The sequence below is a fragment of the Semicossyphus pulcher genome, unplaced genomic scaffold (assembly GCF_022749685.1).
Source record: "Semicossyphus pulcher isolate SPU_LCO1_2020_fin unplaced genomic scaffold, fSemPul1.0.p SCAF_22, whole genome shotgun sequence".
Classification (NCBI taxonomy): domain Eukaryota; kingdom Metazoa; phylum Chordata; class Actinopteri; order Labriformes; family Labridae; genus Semicossyphus; species Semicossyphus pulcher.
In genome coordinates this window covers 13,011,733-13,029,942 of record NW_027211696.1, presented here as the reverse complement: position 1 = coordinate 13,029,942, position 18,210 = coordinate 13,011,733, and the positions used below count along the sequence as shown (strand labels likewise).

The following is an 18,210-nucleotide window of genomic DNA, read 5'->3' as shown; positions in this document are numbered from 1 at the left end:
ATAGAGAGATGAAGAACAAAAAGAAGAGTTGAAAAAGTCATCCTCATGACGAAGAATGTCCATGACCATGAATGTCCGTACAACCTTTCATGGTTATCCATCCTGTAGCCGGAGCAAAACGTTTGGATCACCAGCAGGCCGGCCTCGGGCATTGGAAAAACAATCTCCTAACCACCCCCTCTAAGGCTCACTGATTGACACGCTACAGCTTGTTTATTTAATCCCTGCAAAAACCGAAGCCTAAAAACATCTATTTGTGGTTTAACAGGGGGTCCCCCGACTCCATCTAATATTGAACACACAGATACTAAAGGGATATTGATCTTTTCATCTACTGAACTTCTTGTTGCTGCAAAGAAACCATAAATCTTCTATAAATTTAACTTCTAACATTCTTAACATCATAATTATGTAAGAATACATGAGTTTTAAAGTCTTACTTTAGCTTTCTGTGTCTGTAGTTTCTGTTTATCTCTTTGTCTGTGTGATTTGGTTTTTCTCGTTTTCTCCGGGGTTCCGCTTTTGTTTACATCCCTCGAGATTTCGGTGTCTGTGAGTGCCAAAGATCATGTTTTTCCCTGTGAGTTTATTTTTAATCTTATCTTAGAAAGTATCTGCAGAATAAACATTTTTCAAGGGGACATTTTAGCATCAGATTCATCATTATGTCTTAGCTCTTTCTCTCCGACAAGACCGATACTGTGTGAGGGGAATAAAGAGGGCATGTAAGGCCATTGGAGGCATTGTCCATGCACTCAGCTGGGCAGAAAGCCCCAACTGAACATATACCACGCTCACACTGACAGAGAGGCTATTGGGGTGATCCGGACCAATTTCCTCGCTGCAGGCCTTCCTTACATCAGCTTGTTCCTCAGGACAGAAGTTATTTTTCAATTACTCTGCTATTACAAGGATTATTACTTGCAAATGGACCCGCTGATGTCTGCGGGGGCAGAAAGAAGAGGGACAGTAAGAAGTGAAAGAGGAGAGGAATCTACAGTGAGAAAGAGGAAGACACATCACTGGAAAGAGACACGGCCTTCACAGACAGACAGATATAGAGAAGAAAGTGAAAAGAGGGAACAGACAGATGTCTGTGGGGTAAGATGTACAGCCTGATACCACCTTAAAATGAAGGCCTTCCTGTTAAGTTGGCTAGCTTCCTGCCTCATTTCCTAAAGGGACACGATAAGCTTTCATTAAGCAAATATGCCGAACAAATTACTCTAAATGCCTTCACTTCCTGTCCGTCTTTCGGCTTTCCTGTCCCTCTCTAAAGGACAGATCTCAGTGGTCGCAGAGTCCATTCTGCATACCTCCTCTGTTTGTGTGCAGTTTCAGCTCACCAGCCCGCTAATGCAGCCCTGAAAGCTCCCCGAAGATGCTTTTGTCAGTCTGGCAATCTTGCCTGTCTTTCATTTGTCTGTCTGCCTGGTTGGATAAATCCCCGCTTGTTCAAGATTTGCTTAAAATCAATATCCATTAAAGAGCATTAAGAGCCAAATATAAGCAGGAGCGAGTCGCTATTTCGCTAAAAGCAAGCTGCACTCCCCTGCTGATTTGTCTGGGAGTTGTCGAGGCTGTTTAGATACACAGAAATGTATGCACATCTATTAAAATCAGCCTCACATAAACACGCGTACATTACACGGGACCACACGCAAGCTCATACACATGTACGAGGCTCCTTATAGTGACCTATGGCTCACTTCCCTCTGAGCCAGGTGCCCCTATTACTCACTTTAAATCCTCCACCCACTCACACGCTGAAGGGGGTGACCTTCAAAGAGTAGATCACCCACCGCAGAGGTATTCTCATACACACACACTCACACACACGGAGTTAAATACAGTGTTGGAAAAGATGCTGCTCTGTGAATGAAGAGCAGCTGTGTTCATTTCCTGAGGTTGCGATCGAAGCTGAGCTGAACAAACCAGGGGGATATCCTGGCTCCTAACAAACACACTCATATATTTCTGACCTTCAAGGGATTTATGGGCCAAAAGAAAAAAAAAATCCCAGTAAGCCAGGGTTGAAGACATGGCGGAGTCGAGTGTTTGGATGTAGAAATAAGGTTGTCAATTCGCAACCGTGTCTCCAGGAAATTATGTTTCTAACGTGCTAAATCGTTTCCTCAATTAGGTCGTGCTGACAAGTGATTATCGAGAAGTCAGACGCAGAGAGGGATGAGTCCACTAACACACTTAGCTCACAGCTGTGCACAGTCCAATATAAGCATCACTGTGCCAGACATGTTCTCTGATTGAAAGCATCATGTGATGATTTAATCTTGGTTTGGTTTAAACCACAGACTGTATAAAAAGATGGACGACATGACAGCTCCCTAAAAGTGAAGCCGAAACGTTTCGAGCGCCCCCTGCTGACTGTATATGTCACAAAGCCCGCCTCCATTATGTTAACAGATGGGACATGAGTCAAACTATAAAATCAAAATACATGCCAAATAAATGTTTCTCAAACATGGTGTTCTGTCATTATAGTTAGTTCTTATCATGCTGATTTACGTCCAAGTGTTCATTTTTCGGACAAGTTTATTTTAATTGGATGCTGTAAAAAGGATGATTGACAGCTCTGTTAACAAATCCGGCTCCTGCAACTGATCAGTTCCGGATTAGCAGATCAAAGGAGGAACGGCAAGAGGAGAAGTAACTAAAACAATCACTACAGTCATTGAAGTTTACACATCTGTAAACGTCTGCTTCAGACCAACACAAGAAGCTGTTCTGCTTTTAAATAGGCGGGCGTGTGGGATCCTTGATGTTTTTTCGGTAAGTTATGTGTGTGTTTTGTTTAGCGGAAGTGGCTACGGCGGCTCCACCCGCCGATCTCTACTGAGCAGACTCTGTCTCCAAATGACGTCACCATCTCAAGATGGCAGCGCCCATCACGGGGGCTGTTTTGGCATCAGTTTCATACAATGAGAGCAGATGGAGACACGTCGTCCATCTTCAAATACAGTCATTGGTTTAAACAAACAAAAGCAGTTGGGTAATGGTTCAGGGAAAGATTGTTTTTTTCAGTTAAATGTTAAACTTCCTGTCTTGTAGGGCTGCAACAAACAAATATTTCAGTGCTGATTAATTTACCAAATATCAATCGTTTAGTCTAAACAAACTTTACAAAGTTGCTCATCAATATTTCCCAGAACCCAAAGTTAGCTCTTCAAATTGCTTCCAACAGCTCAAAATCCACTTTTAATCCACTTTCACATAATTAAAAAAAATGCAAATCCTTCCTTTTAAGAAGCTTGAACCAGCAAATGTTCGTTCATTGATTATCAAAATATTTGGCGATTATTTGTCTTTGATTAACGAATAAAATAGATTAATTGTTGCAGCTCTTCTGTCTTGTGCTTCAGGTTACTGTGAACCTTGTTCTGTGTCAAACCAGGCCACGATCCAAGCCAGCACATCCAAGTGGGAACCAAATTGGTTGCACCTGGGCTCATCTTGGATCCCCAACTGGGGCCCGGCCAATTTGGTCCTCAGTTTCCATGGAGACCCCACAGGGGCTTGCCCAAATGGGTTGAATGGGCTCCATACAGGGCCTATTAAAATGAATGTAGCCCACTTTAGACCCATCCAAACTCATGTCTTGTTCAATTGGTATACTCGTTTCTAGTCCATGCGTATTTGTCTCTGTTACTAATGTAGCAACTGACACCAACCCTCTTTAAATCCCACTCAGAGCTCATGCCCAGTTGAAGTTAACCTAACCCAAATGAGGCCCATGCATGCTCTACTAATATCTATTATTGTTCCAAAAGTCTGGATAATTTCTCAGAGAACAATTATGCATTGTCGCACTCAATATCAACAAAGTCAAAAGTTGTATAAAGTCATTTCTAGAGGAAGGGGTTGAAATTTAACGTGTTCTCACCTTCTATGAAGTCAGACGGTGAGTACACTTTGCTTGTTTGACTCTTCCCTGCGTCACTGCCGTCTTGCTGTCCTGATGGCGCGTTGAGGCTGTGCAGGGCCGTCTCCAGCACCTCCCCCAGCTCCTCTCTCTTGTCCTTCCTGACAGGCTTCTCCTCGGGGTGCCGGGTCAGGCCCATCTCCAGCTGGTACACCCTCTGCAGGGTGAAGCTCTCAAAGGGCACCACCGCGTACTCGCTGGGCAACCTGGAGCCGGCGGTCACCTCGGCCTTCGACAGCTGGCTCCGCAGGAACTCCTGGAGGTCCGTTTGCTGGCTCTTGGCTCCCTGAGCCTCCCCGAGGCCACCTCCTTGCGAGCCAACCCCAGCTTCCTGTACCTCTGCTGGGCCTCCTGCGGCTCTCTTTAGGCTCTCCTGCACTCCTTTCAGCTGCTGGCTGCGCTCCTGCAAAGCCTCTTTAAGCTGAGCTATCTGCTTCTTCAGGGAAGAGATGTGGAGGCGGTGCTGCTCCTCGCGCTCTTGGAGGAGCACCTGATAAGACTGAGCACCAGGGGGACCTCCGCTTTGAGAAGCCCCAGCTCGTGCTCCTCCAGTCCCACCGGCTCCTGCTCCGACCCCTGGGCCTGTGCCCCCCAGACTGGGGTGGTTGGGTCCGGCGCGGGGTAGAGCGTGGCTAAGTGGAGGGTCGTCAGAGTGCGGTGGACTGCAGGTCATCACATAGAGGAGCGAGAGGGAGCAGCAGAGGAGCACCAGCACGCCTCCAACACGGGAAACCCAGGCCAGAAGTCCACGGCGCAACATCACTGCGTGTAGCATCAAATCTCCCTCCTCTGAGTTAAACAGCCATCCACACACGCGCGCAGAAATATCATGTAACCTCACACACTCCAGCTTCGATGATAAGAGTCCATTTGTGATTATGTTCCATCACCCAGTGAGGAGGCCGGCTACTTATCAGTATGAGGTCATTTAATCTGAATTAGGTCATTGCCTCCTCGCCGCCCGAGATTGTAACGTGTTTTGTCATTTGCAAATTGAATGTACGACGCTCAAAAGCCTGGAAAAAAACATTTTCTCCCGTTCTGTTGCTCCAATTAGCTCCATATTCTGCTGGAAGACTCTGTCCCAAACACTGTTACATCACTCATATGTGACTCATCTGTTCGCATGAGCTCTCAGTCTGTCCATAATGTCCTCTTCCTGTCTGCCAGACGGTTACCAAGCACGGAGAAAGTGTCTCAGGAAGTGCCTCGAAGTGATTCAATATTCAGCCCCGATGAGGCGATGGTGATGCACGGGCCAAAAATGGTACGTTTCATGAGAAAGCAAATCCTCGCTGGGCGGTGGTGGTTTCAGTGTGTTGTTTTTCTAAAAGAGAAAACAGACAGAGAGAGAGGTTTGTCATCAGAGAGACAAAACAGTGTATCACATCAACATTTCTTGTCCCATTTAGGAGTCTTAAACATACCAGACCACTCTGACATGGCAAAGGGTTTAACTGACTGCGCCAAACTAAGCATTCCTTCAGGGCTGCAGCTCCTGGCAAACAATGTTGTCACTGATGTGTTAGAATATGAGGCAATGGGTGTGTGCTTAAAAGTGTACAAATAACAGTGCGTGCGTGTGTTGGTGTGAGTGTTCAGTGGATACAGGGGAAACTGGGACATATCCTTACATCTATCTATGTATACCTGCTGTATACAGCGGAGGAAGTGTAGTGTTGTACTGCTAGACTGCTCTATTTATTTATTTATTGAAGTTTTATTAAACCACAGCGTCTCTTGAGATACATTATCTCTATTTTGAGAGAGGTGATATCTTTGCCTATTTAAAAACCATTACATTCACCCTGAAGCATTTTATTTTTACGTACTGTTTGAATGACGGATACAAATGCAGCATTTCTAAATCAGGTTTCTCTAATTGTTATTTTAAGCCCCAGGTTGCCCCAGTTTTTCCCTTCTGTCCAAATATATGCAAATTAACATCATTTGGCGACTCTAAATAATCTATAAACGTGATTGTGAGCATGAATGATTGTCTCCCTGCCCGTGATAGACTGGCACACTGTCCTGATTTACCCCGACTGTAATAGACTGTATAAATATACACCAGCCCACAAAAGAAGAAATAATAGAACCATGAGATGATTAGCATAGCTTAGCATAAAGAGCAAGTGAAAACAGCTAGTCCTCGCTGGTTATCTTGAAAATGCAGAAAGAGCCCTGACACTTATTTGTCATAAATATAAAACTTTTAGGAGGTGCTGGTAGGTGGATTTTGTTACCTCTGGACAGTTTCATGCTAGCTGTTTTACCTAATTTCAAGTCTTTATGCTAAGCTAAGCTAACGAACTCATGGCTTTAGCCTTTTTTTATTTTTTTTAAAGGGAGACATATGATAGTGTCATATATTTTCTCATCTTTTTAATGTTTTTAATGTTTTTCACCCCTTTCCAGTCTTTATGCTAAGCTATGCTAACCGTCTCCTGGTCGTAGCCTTTTTAATTTTAAAGGGAGAGATATGATAGTGTCATATATTTTCTCATCCAACTTAATGCAAAAAGCAAAAGTGTATTATCCAACATGTTAAACTATTGCTTTAAATATATGACTGCAGTAAGTTGCATAGTTGAATAGCTTAGCATTAGACTGAAAACAGGTATGCAGCTAGCTTGGCCGAATCAGTAGCAAAATACACCTTCAAACAACTCTTAAGTATACTTATTAGAATTTTCTATTGTTTCTGTTTTTAATGTTTTTCACCCATTTCCAGTCTTCGTGCTAAGCTATGCTAACCGTCTCCTGGCCGTAGCCTTTTTAATTTTAAAGGGAGAGATATGATAGTGTCATATATTTCACTTACTGTTAAAATCAAAAGTGTATTACCCAACATTTTAAACTATTGCTTTAAATATATGACTGCAGTAAGTTGCATAGTTGAATAGCTTAGCATTAGACTGAAAACAGGTATGCAGCTAGCTTGGCCGAATCAGTAGCAAAATACACCTTCAAACAACTCTTAAGTATACTTATTAGAATTTTCTATTGTTTCTGTTTTTAATGTTTTTTTCCCATTTCCAGTCTTCGTGCTAAGCTATGCTAACTGTCTCCTGGCTGTAGCCTTTTTATTTTTAAAGGGAGAGATATGATAGTGTCATATATTTCCTCATCTAACTCACTGCAAAAAGCAAAAGTGTATTACCCAACATGTCAAACTACACGTTTCCAGCCTTTATGCTAAGCTATGCTAACCTTCTCCTGGTTCCAAGTCCAGATTTATTGTAGAGACATGAGAGCAAAATCAAGTCTTCTCATGTAACTTTGCAAGAGAGTGAATAAACATTTCACAATAGATCCCTCTATCCCTTTCAGGGAAAAAGAGAAACAAACAATGTTTTCCTTGTGAGAAACTTGACTCTCTTGAGGCCTTAAAAATCCTTCAAAGGAAACAATCCAAGATGCAAAAATCAAACTATCACTATGAGGCTAAAACTGTGATGAGGGATCACAAGTTGATACTAGTTAATTTAACGTGTCTCAAGCCATAAAGAGATTATTAACAAATATGGTCACAAATGTAATTTAAGAGGGTAGATGCTGTCTTGTATCCAGTAGAAAAGGTGTGGAAGGAATGTGAGTCTTGAGTATGCATACAGGTGTTTCAGTGTTTAAGTTACAGTACATATCTGTAAATGTATCTCTGTGTATCAGCCTCAGCCTCTCCTGACTCCCCACACAGTCGGCTCTTTGACAGCGCTGCCTGAAGCCGAGCCTAATGAAAGGATTAGTATACGGCAGTGGTGAATACTGGACTGTGCTTGAACAGACGGCTGAATCAGGAGAGCCAGGGCGTCTCTCCAGCAGGACCTCCGCTGCGACTTAGAAAACGTTTGAGAGGCTGCTCGGGGGGGAAAAGTGGGTGAGTGAGTTCTGTCAAGCGAAATATGGACGCTTTGATGGAGCATCATCTTTTCAATTACAGGAAAATCCTCATGATGTCATTATACAAGTCCATAAATCCTCAACAAAATATGGCAAGACATTAATGGTGTGGTGGCAGTTTAATCACTTTCTCTGCCTGGTTCACAAGCAGGCCTCATTATTCTTGTATCCATGTGATCACAAGCTGGGAACCCTTTAAATAATTACATCACTTCTCCCAGATGACTTTGGCTCTCCTGGTTTCAAGACTTCCTGCAATGAGGTGCACTAATGCCAGTAAAAGGGACCACAAGCCTTCACACAGATGAAAGCATGAAGTTAGTTCTTACATTGTGGAGGCAAATTAGCCTTTTTTATGTGGGGAAAAATGCACTTCTTTGCATCTTTAATTGCCGTAACACTCACTGAAACAATAAAAAAACTAATGATGAAAGTAAATTACTCTAAATACACACTAAAGAACACAATACCTATGATTTTATTCATCATTTTTTCCAGGAGAATCTGTAAAATTTCAGGAAAAAAACTGAAAATGTTTGTCACAATTTGCCAGAGCTAACGTTTACGGCGTCCAATTGCTATATTTGACGGACCAGCAATTATATTCCTAGAAGGATATTCGACATACACATAACAGAGAACTTTAGCTAAGCTTTTATAGTTAAGTAACTTTAACCGATAAATGTCCTGCTAACTTCAGCCAAAAGGCACTTAGCATACTTAGCATGAAGACTGAAAACAGGGGGGGAAAGAGTTGCTTGGCTCTGTTTGAAACACTAAAAAATAGACCTACCATCACCTAGAGCTCACTGATTACCACAAATCTGAAGTGTAAAATGTATGTTAAATGTATGTAGCTAACTCTTGTTGTTCATATTGCCCTGACAGACATTTAAAGGTGATGTTTTATGGAGAAGTACTGCGCATGGACAAAAAATGTCCAGGTTATAACTACTATTCCAAGATAACCACAAACTTACATTCAGAATTTTTGTTTTTTTTGTGTTAGTTAGCCTTTGCTTTGACTAGCTGTTTCCTCAGGTCTTTAGGCTCCTCTGCTAAGCTAAGCTATTTGTCTCCTGGTTGTGTTTTCATAATTAGCATAGTCTACAGACATGTAAAGGTGAAACTTTATGGAGAAGTTAATGTGCACTGACCCAAAACAAAAAAAAAGTCCAGGACAAAACCACAAAGTTTCATTTTTGGTTATTTTGCTGACTCACCCTGCCTTTAAGCTCCTCTGCTAAATTAAGCTAATCTTCTGCTGGCTGTAGCTTCAAATTTAGCGTACAGACAAATCAAAGTAATGTTTTTTTGCTAAAGTTACTGTGTCTATGGACATAACTGAGTAAAACAACAACTCATTTATGTATTTTGTTTGTGTTGACTTGTTTTTGACTAGCTGGTTTCCCTGTTTATTGTCAGTTAGCTCATCTGCTAAGCTAGCTACCAATGTACTGGTTTTAGCTTAATATTTAGGCTAACTTTTAGCAGTAGAGCGAATAAGGATATTTCCTTTAAGGCTAAACCTACTTTAAAAAATATTATTATTGCTGTCAATTAGTTTCTGTAGATGAATTTAATGGCAAATACTTTCAGTGCTGATATAAAGTAGGTGAAATATGGCATAATGTCACACATAATACGGAAACAATACCAAAGCATCCTGAATATCTCTATCTGACAACAATGCACTTCTTCCCCTGCGACCTTGCTGAGACACGTTACTTTTAGAAACATTGTCAGACGCATCACAAACACAATAGAAGTACAGGTCCTCTGTGAAAAAAGCCGTCAATCCCTGTTGTTACAAGCGACAAGCGAAAGATTCATCACTGAAAAGAGGCTGGTGTGGCTGAGATTTATGAGCAGAGCCTCACAGTCAAACCACCGAGTCTCACCGGGAATGAATGGGTGGATTGAGGGCTGGTTATTTGACTCCCCATGGGGATAGGCATGGCTGCTACACAGGAACACCGACAGCTAAATAATCATGTTTGCTTATATTGGCAAGTGGGATGTCTAAACAGGCTTCTGCAACTTCCTGTTCTGTGTTATCGGACTTGTAACCATACAATTCTTATCTTTGTTTTATAAGTGATACTTATTTTTCCTTTAGACACTGTGTAAAGCAAATATTATCACATTAAGAAATCAATGAATAACACATTCCATTTCTATTAAACGGAACTGTTTACAAGGTATATTCAATAGTTCCCTTAGGGCCCGATCAGACAGAACGCGTTTAAGCAGCTGGGGGCGGCTTTTTGTCATTGTTTTCAATGAGAGGGACGCTTTTTGCGCGCTGCTTTTGCGTTGCAGAGCGCCCTGCGTTTTTGAGGAAACGCTCCGAGTGCCTCCAGCTGAAAAAACTTTAACTCAAAGCAGAAAAGCGACCGACGTCATGGCCGTTTTTTTCTCATTGTCCAATCGTATGAAAGGAGAGGCGGGCTTTATTGGTTAGGTTAATGACAGCTAACGATTTGGTGGTTGCCTTGACAACAGTAGAAAAAAAGCCCAGCTGCTAAAACGCGCTCTGTCTAATCGGGTGTTTACTTCCACAAAAAAGGCAGTGCGGTGCGCCTCGCGTTTTACAGCCTGCAAAACACTGTCTGATCGGGCCCTTATAGTGTTTTTCGTCTTGCATAGCTATAGTAGCTTTTGGGATAGGCAACGGGTCCACTATTTTGGTCTTAACTGAAATATTCCCACACATATTGGGTTGGTTGTGTATTCCCCCAGGAATTACCCCCAAACTCGTTGGTGGCTCCTATGGCGAAACTCGGTATTTGCGGGAGCACACTTCCCAGATATCCAGACAGTGTTGCATGTGTGACGTCCACGGTTGGCTCCGGTTGTAACTCTTGATTTTCCTCGCTGACGGTCGCTTTCCTTTTTAGTTTTTATATTTTGAAGGACATGGGTTTCCTATGACGTGTGTGCAGCAGCAGTGTAGTTAATTCACACTCTGTATCCACCGATTAGTTACATTCTTGAAACTTAATGAGCCGGACAGTTGCATTTATGATGCACCTTTTTAGCTCATTTCTGTTAAAGCTCCTGTGACGAACTTTCGGTTTGTGTTGATTTTGGCGCCCCCTGTGGACAAAGCCGTACAAGTCGTGGTTTTTAACAAAAAATCTCACCCTGCTTTCTTTAACAGTCATATGTATCAGTAACTTTAAATTTTTGCCCTGGAAAATAAACAAAGACAGCGTGCAGTTAATCACTTCGTCTGACACCTACCCCCCCGACCAGCAGTTTCAGGCATTAAAAATAACTATATAGAAATAATCAATCTTGTCGCTGATGGTCTGGTTTGTTTTTGTAGCTCATAAAGAGTAATGCCAATTAATTTCAGTCTGTTTCATAACCAGATAAAAACTCCTCACAGGAGCTTTAAAAAAGGCTGCTAATTGAATGACTTGTAGAGGGACTATTTTCCTCGCACTGCCACCTGCTGGTCATTTTGCTTGACTATTTTACTGTTGTGTTTTGTGAGGCTAACACACTGTGATGTTTCTTTCTGTCTCAGGTCCTCTCAACTGCACCATTTTTTAATAAAGAAATTTGAGGGCTGATGATGGGAGGTGATGGTGGGTCCTGAGGCTGCATCAGCTGAGAACCACTGGCTAAGGCAACAAATCTACTTTAGTTAAGGTTCGTGAAAGTTGTTATCACAGATTGTGTTTTGCTAGAATTTCCAGTAAACCCAAACTGAAAGAGAAAATACATAATTTAAATGTGTGACTTTCCGTTTGGCACCTCACCATAACAACCCTGCCCTGACTTCCCCTTATATAATGCAAATTAGTTTTGTATATTGCCACTCTTTTACTGTATATTCTCAGTAGCTGCCAGTTTCAACAGAAACACAACTTAGTTGGAACCTGACATGATATGCAACACTTCCTGTGGAACAACCCCCTCTTTATCTCTGCATCTCTGGCAGGAGGAGCACCTGACTGCAGCTTCCTGGTGTTTGTTTCAACAGGACCTCATCTGCAGAAATCCACAGAACTAATAAATCGACATGCAGGCGTGTTTACCAACAGAGAAACAAGGCAGAGGACACATTTCTTTCCACTTCCTGAGATGGCATAACTGATAAATGTGTTTTCCCCTCTTATCGCGTGTTTCATTCTCTCGTCTCGAAATAGAAACAGATGCAGGGACGAGAGTAGTTCAGGGTCACATGAAGAGAAAGAGATGAAATAAATGATCGGGCTGTCATAAAGGAGAGAAAAAGAAAGAAGAAAAAGAGAATGATTTAGTATTTGGTGGCCAGACATGTTTCCAAAGCAGAGCTCTGCGGCATCTGGTTCAGCCTTCGAAATCACTTCCTCCCCTCCTGCTGCTACTGCTTCCTGCCCACAGGCTAGCTGTGTGTTTGTGTGTGTGTGCTTCAGTAAGTGTGAATGCAGCAAAAATATTAATGTAACCCTTTTAACACCTGTTAAAAAAAGGAGTGAAAAGAAGTAAGGAAGGAAAGAGTGCGAAAACAGAGTTTGCTGTTTGACAACACAAAGTATGAATTTTCTCTCAGTCCTCCATTTCTGGTCGCACTAGTGCAGCAGATATCACACGCAAGTGACAGGTTATCTTTGTGTGTGTACTCGTCTCTGTACTACAGCCTTCACAGGTCAGCCTTTTAAATGTCTGAGACATTTGAGAAGCAACCTTGCGACCCTCTCGTCGTGACAAATGTAGCGTCTCAGCCTCGTAGTCGGATTTAAAGAGCAGATTTTTTTCTGCGCTCTGCTTGTATTTGAATATATTCAAGGCCAAGCAGGCCACACTTAAAGAATAATGTATGCACTGAGACCATACAGTATGTGTTCTGCTCAAAGGCAGATGCACTTTGCAGATGCTTTAATTGAGAGTGTGTGAAAAGGAGTGAGAGAAATGGCAGGAAAGAAATAAGAAATAGGCCCACAGCAGGGTGGATTGCGTATATGGGCTGAAATGATCAGTGTGAGCATGTTTTTCGCTTCCTAGCTGCAAATAAAGCACTTTACATTTCTGCTGACCTTTTTCATATTTTACTTTTAGATATTTAAGTGTATTTTTGTTCAAAATGAAGTATGGGTATGAAAATCTAGGATCTGAAACCAGAAGAGTGGAACTCGCTTGAGTTGGTGCACATCCAATTTGTATTAAGTTACATAATCATTGGATGGTTAATCAGTTTAAAAGGGTACACTTTTGATTTAGGGATGCACTTTCAGAAATGTGTGTGACTTGAGAGAGAAAATAACAATAGACCAAAGCTACAGCAGAGCAGGAATCAGAGCTGTACAATAAGTGGTACAAGTGCAGCTGTAGACAGACAACTACAAAGACACCAAGTGGAAAATCTGATTGGTCTGCATATGCAGCTGATATATTCTATTACAAGTGTCTGACGCAGCTAAAGTTTCTTAAAAGTTAATACAACGTGAAGCAAGTTGACTGACTGACTGACTGACTGACTGAGTGATTGAGTGACGGTATTTTCAGAGCCATAGAAAGAGAGAGTTGCGACATCGCAATGGTGGATCATGGAGCATATTGGACCTCCACTGACGCGACTCTCATCTACACGGCTCTGGATACTTTGTTCGGGGAGTAGACGGGGCTGCTCCTCCGCTGCTCGTCCACTGTCCTCACCTACGTCTGCAGCACGTACCTGCTTTCAAACACGTCATCATCGGCCTCACGAGGACAGTCCTTGAAACACATTGCCCACAAAAGCGCACATTGACCTGATGCAGTCAGCCACATACTAGCTTTTGACCTCGTCTTGTTGAAGACAAGAAAAGATCGATGACTACAGATACAACTTCAACAAGACTAGGTCAAAACCTAGTATGTGGCTGACTGCATCAGGTCAATGTGCGCTTTTGTGGGCAATGTGTTATAAGGACTGTCCTTATGAGGCCGATGATGATGTGTTTGAAAGCAGGTGTGCGCTGCGGACGTAGGTGAGGACAGTGGACGAGCATTGGAGGAGCAGCCCTGTCTACTCCCTGAACAAAGTATCCAGAGCTATATAGATGAGAGTCATGTCAGGGGAGGTCCAATATGCTCCATGATCCATCATTGCCATGTTGCAACTCTCTCTCTCTCTATGGCGTGGGTGATGGAAAACGCATCACTAACTGGCCGCCGCTTGGGATTGTTTCCATGACACCCAGTCTGAAATAGTACAAATGCAAAGGCTTTCATCAGTGGGCCATAGGCTCAATCACCATTGTGTGACCTCATTTGGCGAAAGATAGTGACTCAACAGACATTTATTTAAATGAAAATCTTTTCTAAACAAGCTCACTAATATCACAGCAAACAAAACAACATAAATACATCAACAGTCTCATCTTCAGTAATGAAGAGACGTCTCATTCTTGTTATATCACAGTTATTATGAAAGAATGTTAACACAGTAACTGTTGGGAAAACAATCAAAGCCTAATACAGCTTGATTACTGTCATCTGTCAAGTGTTGCTGTCAAGGCAAAACATCTAATGCTGAATAATTAATCATTGCTGGACTCTTGTAAACCCTTTGCAACAACTACTGTACGAACCCAGCTTCAGATATCCTGACATTTAAGTCTCTTTGAAAAGCACAGCTCCAAAAACATTTTAGAAAATTCAAATAGTAGCGTTTTTAAGTTAGAGCATCCCCAACTGATAAGCACATGAGTATTTAGAAAGCCACACTCCCAAATAGTAACACAGGCTTTTTTGTTTGAAAAGGGGAAGTCTTCAAACCCAAGGGGAGATAAACCCCAATGACATCATCATACGCTCAACGAAGCTCCTCAGGGAGACACTGGAGACATTAAACAACTGTTTCCTCCGACTGAGAGGTTCTCAGCCATAATACATAAATGGATCTTGATGTGAAAGGAGTTCCACTTTAACACTCTGCATATTATCTAACAAAAATGTAACTTGATCCAGGCCGAATGTTGAAAATGTCACTCAATTAAAGCAAGATACTGCAAAGAGGTTTTCATATTGTACGGTAATGAATGGAGATAATTACCTGTTATGTAAAGTATACTTCAATGCATGTTAATTCAATAACTTTGTCTTACACGGGCCAGATTTGAAAACAAGTGCCAAGCAGCCGGTCATTTACATTTTTTATGTCCGACATCTTACAGGATGTAGGAATTTAAATGTGTTAATGCCCCCTTTTTAAACTCAGAAAAGAAGTAACGTGTTATTCTATTAAACAAAATTTTGAATCTACATTTATAATCCTGATGATTTCAGTTTTGTTCTCTTGGGCGCCACCTAGGGGCAATACTCGGATATTGTAGGAAGACGCGTCTACAGTTGGCTCCCTTTGTCACGGTTGTAACTCTTGATTTTCCTCGCTGACGGTTGCTTTCCTTTTTAGACTGTTTGCCTTCATCTGAGCGTCCAATTTGTTTCTTTTAATTTGGATTTTCACTTATTTTTGAAGTTGTATCTGTAGTCATCAATCTTCTCTCTTCTCAATACGGCTCTGGATACTTTGTTTGGGGAGTAGGCGGTTTAGGGATTAGGCTGCTCGTCCGCTGTCCTCACCTACGTCCGCAGCACGCACCTGCTTTCAAATACATCATCATCGGCCTCATAAGGACAGTCCTTGTAACACATTGCTCACAAAAGCGCACATTGACCTGATGCGGTCAGCCACATACTAGGTTTTGACCTCGTCTTGTTGAAGTTGTATCTGTAGTCATCAATCTTTTCATCGAAAAAGCAGCCACTTAGCTCCGCCTACCCTCTCTGGCAGACCAACCACTGCTGGCTGATGGAAACGCGTCACTAACTGAGCGTGATTTTTTCTACATATTTCGCGACATGCGCCCATTACAAAATTCTACTATATACTGCAAATGCAAAGGCTTTCATCACTGGGGCATAGCCTCAATCACCATTGTGTTACCTCATTCAGCGATAGATAGAGACTTAACAGACATTTATTTAAAGGAAAACCTTCGCGATTAGCACTTTACAGAAAAGACACCTCAACCTCACTAATATCACAGCAAACAAAACAACATAAATACATCAACAGTCTCATCTTCAGTAATGAAGAGACGTCTCATTCTTGTTATATCACAGTTATTATGAAAGAATGTTAACACAGTAACTGTTGGGAAAACAATCAAAGCCTAACACAGCTTGATTACTGTCATCTGTCAAGTGTTGCTGTCAAGGCAAAACATCTAATGCTGAATAATTAATCATTGCTGGACTCTTGTAAACCCTCTAATAATACAATCACAACGTAATTATCAAAAAATATAATAACAAATGCACTGACAATAGCTCCATATGGCAGCAATAACAGTGTGAGAGTTGGGGTGTCTTTTTTTATTTTTTTAATTTAAAGATTTTTCATAATTGTATCATTTATAAATGATTAAAGGGCCCATAGCCCGCCAATTAAAACCAGCAGGTCTGCTTTAATGGTATGAAATGGGCTAATACAAAGAAAACTGCTGTTTTGGTCTCTTGAATACAGATGGTCATCCTCCAAAGAGTGCACGCGTGTTTATAGTAGAGTGCATGGTTGCAAAGTTTAAACAACACCCTTCCTCCCTAAACACTCCCCTCCCATGCACGTCCCCTCTCCCTAAGCGTGTGGCCTCTGACATCATTACAAACAACCCGATAAACCGCAGATCCGTGCATGTTTAAACACCGCTCCATACTGTCTGTCAGCGCCTCTCTATCCTGTCTTCCTACAGCCTCTAGTGGGCTGCGTATTTGTTACAGGTCAAGGATGTTAATGCGTTTATATGCAGCATGGCCTCGGTGAATGTCAGGGCTTCGTCTCCTCCGACAGCTCTGTCTGAACCTGCCCTCCGGCTATCGCACTGTAAAAATGAGGAATGTCCTCTGGGGAGGGAAACAAGGATGTGAGAGGAAGAGGGAAGAGGAGAGGAGAGATTAATTAAGATAAATTAAAAAATGAATGGGAAAAAACAACGTTAACTGTGCCCACAGATTACTTGAGGGAGCCAATAAACTGGTTAGATCAGATACATGGTGTGAGGAGAAAATGAAGAGCAGAGGATAAAGAGAGCATATGTGTGAGGGAAAGGGAGGAGAGAGAGAGGCAGAGAAAGGTTTCTTTGATGTCTCCTGTCCCCTCAGGTGATTCTCCCTCCCATTCATTAGGGGCCGGTTTCCCCGGAACCTTCCTGTCGACGTGCCATCTGGAAGGCCCTTAAAAAACAAACCACATTACACTCCTCTACTTCACTACAGGCGGCCCGTGTTAACATTCACCACCCGCCCCCCTTCCTTTCCTATCTGCTGGTCCTCAAAGTGTCCTATTTCTTCACAGTTAGGTTAGATTGTATCAGATGAAACTTTAATGGAGCCCCATGGGGAAAATAGGTCATTGCAGGAAACGAGAATGTAACTATGGCTAGATATATAGATAGATACGTGACGCAAACTTTGCAACGACACACTGATTATTCTCTTATTCCAGCTTCTCTGATTGTTTTATATCACTTTAAAATGAACATCTTCTCTTGGTCCAGCCAAAGAACAACATGAGTCTGGGAGATCATGTTTTATTTGCCCCATACCATTCAGACTGATTTTCATCCGACCGGATTTAGGTCAGGCCAATCACAAGCATTTGTCTAATATGGGGCGGGTTTAAGCACCGTTGTGGCATTTACTTACTCATGTTACGCTAAACCACTGTGTCATATGTTAAACTTAAAACCATATGAAACACATGCTGGAATTAGCTACCTTGCCTCAAAATCTAGCAGCCTACCGCTACATCAAACACTGCAAGCCTTCGTGCTCAATTCTGATTTATTGTTAAGATACGATTCATTTTAAAATGTGGCCAATATCAGATTGCAGTGTGAACTGGTCACAGTTCTGAATTGACCCGCATTCGCAAAAGAACACTAACAGAGACTACGAGCAGCACGCTGTCGTACGTAAACAAACATGGGTGCCATGGAAGTCAGCGTTTACAGTTTCATGTATAAATTGATGTGCCGTGGAAGCCAGTGAATTCGACAGCAGATGATAATGAAGACGAGGATGAGGAGAAAGAGAGCCACATTTTTTTGTTATGGCTTTTTGTGGAGCAATGGCTGCTACTTTAGTTTGGAGGTGTGTGTGGAGGCGGAGTCGGAGCCGTTTGTGTTTACAGTTTGACTCCCGCCAGCGCAGAATTGTGACGACTGACGGAGGTACAACAGTTCAGACTCAGGTCGCATTGCAACAAAATCAGACCTGTATCTGATTTAGGACCAAATATGAAAGAGGCAGTTGAAAAGATGAGATTCCATGTGATTTGTGCCGTTCACACTGTCATTAAAAAACAGACCTGACCGGAGTTGGGCCAC

The 18,210-nt window shown here is 42.2% G+C and overlaps 1 protein-coding gene across 1 annotated transcript in view; it reads right to left on the bottom strand.

Moving 5' to 3' along the window:
- LOC138601900 (chondroitin sulfate N-acetylgalactosaminyltransferase 1-like) overlaps positions 1-18,210 on the bottom strand; it is a 47,318-nt gene that overhangs the window by 24,440 nt on the left and 4,668 nt on the right. Inside the window, exon 2 of the mRNA XM_069673199.1 lies at positions 3,902-5,267. Within this exon, the coding sequence (XP_069529300.1) occupies positions 3,902-4,715 (814 nt within the window). The 5' untranslated portion in view covers positions 4,716-5,267. The remainder of the gene's footprint in view (positions 1-3,901; positions 5,268-18,210) is intronic.